The sequence below is a fragment of the Bombina bombina genome, chromosome 8 (genome assembly GCF_027579735.1).
Source record: "Bombina bombina isolate aBomBom1 chromosome 8, aBomBom1.pri, whole genome shotgun sequence".
NCBI classification, from domain to species: Eukaryota; Metazoa; Chordata; class Amphibia; order Anura; family Bombinatoridae; genus Bombina; species Bombina bombina.
The window spans coordinates 272264282-272274781 of NC_069506.1; the positions used below are offsets into that span (position 1 = coordinate 272264282).

The window sequence follows — 10500 nt, forward strand, 5'->3', positions numbered from 1 at the left end:
GTGTAATATTTTACAGGATGACCTATGAAATTATTAGCCATACGTTACTGACTACCTCAGAAACACATATTGTACACCTCAAAACTACGCCCATCAAATGCCCATAACTCCTGATCTGCTCAAATAGAACCTCCCTTATACAGAGGTTGACAAATCTTGTATCTTTATATCACATGCATAGGCATACATTCTTTATTGTAACTACGAAATATTGGCATCGTTCCACAATAATCTATTTGCATCACATTTCTCAAACCTTGCCTTAAAAGGATATTCTAATAATAAAATTTGCATCATGCAAATGAAAGGTCATAGTTTAAACTTAAAAAAAAAATTGTGTCTGAAAACTTTGCTATTTAAATTGAAACTACTGCAAGAATGTAAATTGTATTCTTCTTACTAATGGTCGCTAAGAACAACTGCCACATTTTTATTGGTGCAGAGGGAAACACCTCCATGAGTTTTACAAAACACTGGTTTATTCAGGACCAAGTAGAAACCCTCCTATCCCTTTTTTCACAATTGGCTCCAGCAAATACATGTTTGTGTCTTGTAGATCTTTTAGGAATGAAGTTGAAAAGAAGTCACACAATTACCATTTGCTACAGGCATAAGACCAATATAGACTCTTTATTGCTTAATCTAGTCAAAATTAAACTTTCATGATTCAGATAGAGCACACAATTTCCAATTTACTCCTATTATCAAATTTTCTTTATTCTCTTGGTATCTTTATCTGAAAAAGCAAAAATGTAAGCTTAGGAGCCGGCCCGTTTTTGGTTCAGCACCTGGGTAGCGCTTGCTGATTGATGTCTAAATGTAGCCACCAATCAGCAAGCGCTGCCCAGGTGCTAAACCAAAAATGGGCCGGCTCCTAAGCTTAAATTCTTGCTTTTTCTAATAAAGATACGAAGAAAATTTGATTATAGGAGTAAATTATAGTTACTTAAAATTGCATGCTCTAACTGAATCATGGAAGTTTAATTTTAACTAAATTATTCTTTTAAGATCAATATACAGTAGATTATATATTTTGCAAAAATCTTTTTTTGGTCCTGCTGTACTTCCAGTATGCTTGAAACATTGTACCGTTCTTATTAGGGGTTTGTCATTTAAAAGTTTTTTTTTTTTTATTTGTGACAAATGGTAACAATCAAGATATTTCAGACAATACTGAATGGCCTCAGTTGTCCTAACTTTACATTAAACTAATGGTTTAATGGTAATGTTAAAGGGACAGTCTAGTCCAAAATTAACTTACATGATTCAGATAGAGAATATAATTTTTTTTATTCCAGTTTACTTTTATCACCAACTTTGCTTTGTTCTTTTGGTATTCTTAGCTGAAAGCTATATTTAGGAGGTTCATATGCTAATTTCTAAGCCCTTGAAGGCCACCTCTTCTCTCAGGGCATTTTGACAGTTTTTCACCACTATAGGGTGTTAGTCCATGTGTGTCATATAGATAACACTGTGCTCACGCACGTGGAGTTCAGGTGAGCCAGCTCTGATTGGCTAAAATGGATGTCTGTCAAAAGAACTGAAATAAGGGGGCAGTTTGCAGAGGCATAGATACAAGGTAATCACAGAGGTAAAAAGTGTATTTATATAACTGTTGGTTGTGCAAAACTAGGCAATGGGTAATAAAGGGATTATCTATCTTTTTAAACATTACAAATTCTGATGTAGACTGTCCCTTTAACCTGATTAGATTGTTAACTGGACTAAAGCAGTGTGTGGGAAATATTCATAATGTTGTCATAATGTTTGGAAATGACACTAAAGTGTGAGATCCTCAGTTTAACCTCTTCAATGCCAAAAGAAGACTGTAAGGCTTTGCTTAGGAATAAGATGCAGTCCTCTCTAGTATTAGTGGTTAGCACCTAGCCTTAAAGGGACATAAAACCCACATTTTTTATTTCATTATTCAGATAGTGAATACAATTTCAAACAACTTTCCAATTTACTTCTATTATCTAATTTGCTTTATTCTTTAGGTATCCTTTGTTGAAGAAATAGCAATGCCCATGGGTGAGCCATTAACACAAGACATCTAAGTACAGTCACCAATCAGCAGCTAATGAGCATATTTAGATATGTTTTCAACAAAAGATATCAAGACAATGAAGCAAGTTAGATAATAGAAGTAAATTGGAAAGTTGATTAAAATTGCATTTTTTTTCTGTATCGTGAAAGAAAAAAAATTGTTTCATGTCCCTTTAAAGGAATATTAAAATGACATTCTGGTCAAACTTGAAATGATGAATTACATCTTTGGTTAGAAACATATTTACAATATACATATATTGACAACTAATGCTTTGTGTACAATTCAACACTGGGAAGCATAGCTTGTTATTGTAAGTGCACCAGCATTTTAAATACTTCAGCTGCTCAGAGGGCCAGTGATACTAGCTCCTTAGGCTACGGCTCGACAAACCCAGTAGCCAGACAGCCTTTGGCTCCTATAATTTATCTTCTGGCTCTTAACTTTTTAGGTTATTCTCCATATAGCTATTTACACTGTCTGACTCCTAAAAGTATTTCTCAATCCTAATTATTCTTATTGGCTCCTAAATTTGTCGACACCTGCCTTAGGCTTGATTACCAAACAAATGCTGGTGCCTGGAGTATACTTCAAGTACACTCTCTTGAAACAGCTTTAGCTTTTTTACTAATACATATATACTGCAAAAATGCTTCTATTGAAAATGGAAATGCACCTGTGTGCATTCCAATTTTGTTTGAAATGTCTCTTTAATCTCAGCAAATTTTTATAGTATGCACGTAAAAGCGCTATTAAATTGAACCTAAAATTGTAAAAAGATAATGCTCTAAAATGTCAAAGAATGTCACTACTGCACTGATGCTTGCATATAACTGAATGTTTAACCACTGCATATGTGATAAACACTGTTAGTCGGCTCCAGAGCAGCGGGGCACTATTAGGAGCCAACTGAACACATCTGGCGAGCAAATGACAAGAGGCATAGGTGTTGTAGCCATCATTCAACAGCTAACTCCTGAGTATACCTATGTTTGCTGTTAAACAAAAAAAAATAAAGGCTTTTACAATTGCATGCTTTATCCCAGCCATGTTTATTTTCTGTGCAGGCATATCTGTTTAACCTTTTCCCGCCGTTATGCCGTTGTATTCCGTCACAACGGCGCTGGGCTTTAAAGCAAGCATGTCCTGAAGCCTACTGCGTTTGCAGGATTTGATCGCGGTCTGGAGGGCATTCCTAGCGTCATAGGGACGCCCTCCAGACCCGATCCCATAATTGAAATCTTGCCATCGTGCATTTCAATTTGTCTATATCGGAACATTGTTCCGATGTAGACTTTATAACCCGGTCATGAAAGGGTTAAGACAAACAACCCCCCCCCCCCACAAAAAAAACCCCCAACTTAAAATCCTTTATTTTAGCTACAACAAATTAAATAATGACTATTGTGTAGTTACATTAATAATTCTTATCATTTGTACTGCACTCTTTTATTATAGCCAAACTTTTAATCAGACTATTTGGTTTAGTTTTGCTGTTTTAGATGTCAGCAACATTATTATTATTTCAGAATGTTTGCTTTTTATAGTAAGACTATAACGTTGAAGTATAGGGGTTACTGGCCAGCTTGTTTGGTAGTTCTCTAAAGGACCATAATAGGTATAAAAAAAATAAACGGTTCAAATACATAGTAGAAGTACCTCTCGGGACATACGATGCACTACTAGTCTGAAGCGAAACCCGCTGCTGAACAAGTCAGCCGTTCCAGATGCACATCTGAGTCGTGTGACTAGCGCTGCTGATTGGATCAGCGGTGGGTTCTGCTCTTTACTAGCAGTGCACCTGGCACTACTACTGTGTATTTAACCCTTTTTGTGAGGATTTAAACACACAGTAGAGCAGGGTCAACAATAGTTGTAAAATGACATGCTCTAACGGTTTAGAGCGTGTCATTTTTCGAATTTTTTGGCCCTTTAAACCTGTCCCTTCTCTCTCTTTTGGCTGAGGCATTTGTTGTTTTTATTGTATGTGAAAAGTAGAAACAGAGGCAGGGAAATTGGGAGCATCTGAGCTGGGGCGCCCAGCACATTTTATTAATGTATCATGTTCACTTGCTTACAGTTTAACCACATCACTATCTACGTGTTCCTGTTAGATTTGCAGCTAATAAGCACATTTGCAGATCTCATCACTTCCTCTTACCTTCTACTTACTGAGTACTTCCTCATCCTATAGCACTTTAGGAAATATACAGCATTTTCATGGCTGTGCCCTGAGCGTCACACAGTTTTTACTAACTACTATGGTTATACTTCAGTATTTTTCCTGCACTATCAGGAAGGAACTTAGTCAAAATTATACTTCTAGATTGTAAGCTCCCACAGAGATAGGGCCCTTAATTCCTCCTGTATGTGTTTGTAAATCCTGTCTCTTACAAGTTGTATATCATTGTTTTATTTAACCTTTTAACGCCGTTATGCCGTTCTATTCCGTCATATTTACACTGGGCTTTAAAGCCGTTATGACGGAATAGAACGTCATAACAAATGGCTGTCCTGAAGCCTTCTGTGCTTCAAGGACTTGATCGCGGTCTGGAGGGCGTTCCTAGGGTTGTAGGGACGCCCCCCAGATGCGATCCAATAATTGAAATCTCGCGATCGTATAGTTTCAATTTGTCTACATCGGAACAGGTGTTCCGATGTAGGCACTTTAACCCTGTCACGAAAGGGTTAAATGAATTGTACCCATGGATATCGCTGCAGAATTTGTTGGCGCTTCATAAAGTATAATAATAAAATAAATACTTTAATGATTGAGATAGAAAGTTCTGTTTTTTTTAAAAATAAACCTTTCCTATTCACGCCTATTTTGAAACTGATTTTTTTTTTTCTGTTTCCCTTAGCTGTTTTCCCTGGGAGCAAAGAGAGTGCATTTGTATTGCACTCTGTGGCTGAGAATAGTGCTTTAAGACACCTACTCGCTCCTGAGCTTACCTATGTGTTTATAAAAGGAAAGAAGTAAATGGTCTAATACTTCTGTGAAATATGCTGCTTACAAACACATATTTCATTCAATTTGCAATTTAAAATTTAACTTTTTTTTTTTTGCAACAATACTTTCATATGCTTGAGATTTTTTTATTGCAATATCTCTTTAAAGGGACAGTACACTGTAAAAATGTTTTTCCATTAATATATTTTAAATGACATTACACCACCTGCAGAGTATAACATTTTTGAGAAATTGCATTTTCGGGTTTATTTGTGTATATGAAGTAGCTGGTTTTGTGCTTTGAAACCACAGCCTATTACAAGGGGTTGAACTTAAGGTAATATCAGATCTCATTATGTCATAAGTTTATGTACACAGACTTGCTTCCTTATCTTATAATTGTCTGGAACACCAAAGCTCATTTCATTGAGAGAACAATGGAAAATGATCATTTTATTACTTAACTATCCTGCATTCCACTGAGAGTGTAACTTCTTCTGCTGACTGTGTTTACTTAGGCTCGTCAATAGCATATACTCCAGTATCAAAACTTTCAGTATAGATTGGGAAACCACAAGCTAAATCAGCTATTTCAAATGCTGAAATAGGAGTAAAGGAGCTACTTGCAACCAATTTAATATACTCTAGCAGGTAAAAAGGATCATTGGGAATAATTTAAAGGGGAGAAAGTTTTTGGGTGAACTGTCCCTTTAAAGGAGCATTAAACTACAATTTCTACCATGCATATAAAAGAGTTCTTAATTACTTAAAACATATTTCTCATTAAAAAAGTTGCTAAGCATGTTGGTTTTGATTATGAAACGTAAAGGGACATGAAACCCACATTTTCTTTCATGATTTAGAAAGAGCATGGCATTTTAAACAACTTTTCAATTTACTTCTATTGTCTAATATGCTTCCTTATCATGATATCCTTTGTTCAAAAGCATATCTAAATAGGCTCAGTAGCTGCTGATTGGTGGTGTTCTGGTAAGAGGGCAAACTTTGGAAAAGAGCGAACCATGTCACTTCCTGTGACGTTACATCAGCTGTTATACAAATTTTGGACCTAATGCGCATGCGTGCCAGCGTCATTACATACCTGGCCGCATACGTCACTGGTAAAATATTTAGAGCTGTGAAATTCCGGAACCTTTTCTAGAGCGCATGCGTTGGATTTTGTATCACAAATGGTGCGCTCATGGAAAGCTCTTTATTCGTCTTCTCGGCAATATTCGGAACTCCGCCCCCCACTGCAACTACTCCCATTACTACTACTACTCTCAAGCTGAGTCTCCGTGCTCGTGTATGAAACACAATGACATTGAAGGGAGCAAACATTTGTGGCAGCAGTAAATCTTTAGGTTGATTTACAAAGAGAACAGCTGTTTCATGCACGAGCACGGAGACTCAGCTTTAGAGTAGTAGTAGTAATGGGAGTAGTTGCAGTGGGGGGGCGGAGTTCCGAATATTGCCGAGGAGCCTAATAAACAGCTTTCCATGATTGCACTATTTATGATACAAAATCCCATGCATGCACTCTAGAAAGGGTTCCAGAATTTCACAGCCCTAAATATTTTACCAGTGACGTAAATTTGTGAAACAGCTGATGTAACGTCACAGGAAGTGACATGGTTCGCTCTTTTCCAAAGTTTGCCCTCTTACCAGAACAGTGGCCGCATATAGATGCATTGTGTGATTGGCTCAACCATGTGTATTGCTATTCCTTTAACAAAGGGTACCTAAAGAATAAAGTAAATAGTAATGTCCTTTAAAAGTGTAATCTCTATCTGAATCCTGAAATAAAATTTGAGTTTTGTGTTCCTTTAAGGAAAGTGAACATGTAATTTTAAAACATTTGTTGTCTTATAGATAAAGCTGTTCAATTGACTATTTATATCTAACACTTGAATATCCATTTGGGTGAGAATAAAAGAGGTCTAATAAGAGCCAATTCTGTAGCATCTCAGGCTTATACATAAGAATGTTAGTAATATTGCAGCAGATGAGTTTGTTCCAGAAACTTACATTTTTTACAACTAACTTGTTTTTCTAGGTGGTCCGACAATGTCAGAATCAACGGTTGGCTCTGAAGAACAGCCCACCATACATTTTGGACCTGCTTCCCGACACATACCAGCACCTGCGCACCATCATGTCACGTTATGAGGGGAAGATGGAGATACTGGGGGAGAATGAATACTTCCGAGTTTTTATTGAGAACCTCATGAAAAAGACCAAGCAAACCATAAGCCTTTTTAAAGAGGGCAAGGAGCGTATGTACGAAGAGAACTCCCAGCCCAGGTTAGTAAATTTCCACCAGATTGTTAACACTAGCACCTCAAAAATGAATTACATCTGCGTGGTTGTAATTCCGATTTTGATCATGAAATCCAAGTGAAAATAAGTTATAACCCAGTACACATTGTTTTAAAGCTTTATCTTGGAAGAGGAGACTTTGTTTTTAATGTTTTTTTTTTTTTTCTTTTTTACACCTCTAGCAGTCTTAATCCATCACAGTATAAGACAGTAAACGCTATGTGTACTGTACAGGCTCATTTAAATGCCAATGAAGCACAAATTTGTCACAACCACTGCATGTAAGTTAGGCATAAATTAAATGCGCTAAGTTTACTGCTTAATACTGTTTTGATTGACAGCTACAAATGATCTCCATGGGTATCAAAAAGTAAATGGAATTAATGTTCTTTCTAAGGTATAAATTGAAAATTATTGATACAAATTCTGCAAGTTTTGGCTATTTAGTCATCTGGAGTTGAATTGATTTCTAAATTTCCTTACAAGTACTGGAATCATTGCTTGGTTACACTCAGACTAATTTGTGTCTGTGCAAGGAACCTGTAATTGTTTAGTTGTGCGACTCTTGCAGTGTATAAGGGGCAAGTTAGTTATAAGCATACATCTTAACCACTATGAAGAGTTTAGACCAACTAATTATGTTGAACCCCTTGCACCAATTGGACGTAGATACTATGGCACACAGTACTTTGCGCAGTCCCCGCTGTCAGTTGGGGGCAGAAGGCATCTGCCTTCATATTCTAAGGGAGCACTAATCGTGCACTCATCTCTTTACCATATGAAGCCAGAATTCCAATAGTTAGAGAGAGTGACACTGTATGTGTCACTCTCTGTAGCAAACCTCCGTTGGTACCGTTGGGAGGGAAGGAGGTAGGCAGGTGGGCGGCCCAGCGAAGGAGGGTGAGAGAGCGGTGGGATTCCCTACACTACAGCAAAAATGGCAGGGGAGAGTTAGCAATTGGGCCCTACATTATGAAACAATAGCTGCTGGAGGGGGGACCCTACCTTACAGAAAAAGGGATCTTGAGGGGGGGGGGGCTACGCTACGGGGAAAAAAATAATAATAAAATAATACTTTTAAAAAAAAAATAATATATATATATATATATATATATATATATATATATATATATATATATATATATATATATATATATATATAATATCTCGCCCTGGCTCCTAACTAAAAATAAAATATACAACAGACTCCACAATATTTTGGATGACATGTAAATCCTTATTTAAAATGCATGTGTTTTTTGGAATACATGTTGTTCTGTGCAGTGGCAGGCCCTTTAAGGCCATGATAATGTGGGAGAGAAGAGCATTCCTGACTAGCTGAGGCACTGGGTTATGGAGACCTGCGGAGGAGGGGACACCCTGTGTGTGCTGAGTAAAAATAGGAAGTTTGCTGAAGAGACAGTAGCAGGATTGCAGAAGAGAGGAAGTGAATGTCACCACGGCAGCTTGTCACAGTGCTGAATGTTATGAAAGACCAATTAAGAAGAAGATTGGGGATGCCCTGTCATTCTTTATTCAGGGATATAGGAGTCCGACACTGTGGCTCCCTCAAGTCATTGTATCATCAGGGCCCAGAACTGCCACATTTTAATCTATGAAACTGAACAGCTTCTTAACATTAAAAAGGATGTTATAGTCATCATTTTTGTTTCATCTAAAAAAAAATGGCATTTCATAATGTATTTGTTTTCCCTTTTGAGAAATTTGTATTCCTGTGCTAAATAAAGCAGGTTGTTGGCAATTGCCCTTAATCAGTGAGTAAGGAAGTACAAAATCTTTACTGCTGTATTACTTTGAGAGATTTTTCTTAAATTTTTGTAGGAAAAAAGAAAAAATGTGTACCTTTCTTTTATATGCATGATGGAATTCTTTTTCTTTAGTACGATGTCCCTTTAAATCTATTTTAGTGGGTGACACAGTAAAGAGCTATTGTAGGGACCAACAGGGAGGTAGTTGGGGACCATCAAGCAGGTAGTTAGATGAGCTGTAATATAGCAACCCCTTTGCAGGGTGACTCAAACTGTAATGGGTCTCTAACTAATTGCATGGTGACATTTACACTACAGAGATATGGGATAAACTATTTATCCATTGAGCTTGGCGGGGGTGATAGTGACACAGATAGGAAAGACAAATAAGGCAGAGAGCCTTTTCTTCTCCTATTGTGTGACAGTGGGTCCCCAGGAAAAGGGGGTCTGTCCCTTGTTCTGCTAATTGCGACAATGAAACAAATATGAGGAAGCTGTTGCGCAGATATTTCCTTCTGCAGGGTAATATTTAACATAGCCACTGTCAGCATGTGATAAAGAATTTGAATTAAAGCTCATGTTCCTGTAGTATCTCCTGCCCTCTTTACTCACACGGCAGCAACGGAATCAGACACACGATACTAAATGCTGGTACAAGGTGTATCCAGAGAAGTAAAATATCTACACTCTCTGACTTACTTACACAACAAATAACGTATACTCTGACCTATGTACACAAATATCAATACACTTATATTAAAATATTATTTTTAGGTCATTACATCCAGAGTTAAGCAATAAAAACTTTGCAGTAATGCTCTTCAGCTACTAAAATATTGCAGGTCCATGGTATTTGCACTACAGTCCTAGAGGTGTTTTCAAATATGCACGTGCTTCAGTAAATCTGTATTAATTAGGCCTGGAAACTGATCCTTGCCCTTTTTGGACGTTTGGTCACCCTCTCCTAGTATGATGTAGATCTAGCCCTTACGCCACATGCATATGTATTCCTTGTGATGGGCAGGCATGTTCCTTTGTTCTGCTCACTCTTAAAGGGACAGTCAAGTCAAAATTATCCTTTCATGATTCGGATAGGGCATGCAATTTTAAACAACTTTTCTATTTACTTTTATCAAATTGATGAAAAGATAGGTAGGCTCATGCTAATTTCTAAGCCCTTGAAGGCAGCCTCTTATCTCAGTGCATTTTGAAAGATGATCACAACTAGACAATGCTAGTTCATGTGTGCCATATAGATAACATAGTGCTCACTCACGTGGAGTTATTTAGCCTCTTGTCAAAAATAATACTAAGAGCCCACTATAGGGCTTGAAACATTGTCATTTTTCCCATGATGTGGAAGCAATAAAGAAGTTGTATTATTATGATTGACAAAATGCTAGATTCCATTGTTT

The 10500-nt window shown here is 37.2% G+C and overlaps 1 protein-coding gene across 1 annotated transcript in view; it reads left to right on the top strand.

Annotated features, from left to right (window-relative positions):
• Window positions 1–10500, top strand: part of CBL (Cbl proto-oncogene) — a 171556-nt gene that overhangs the window by 2711 nt on the left and 158345 nt on the right. Inside the window, exon 2 of the mRNA XM_053691356.1 lies at window positions 7054–7301. Within this exon, the coding sequence (XP_053547331.1) occupies window positions 7054–7301 (248 nt within the window). The remainder of the gene's footprint in view (window positions 1–7053; window positions 7302–10500) is intronic.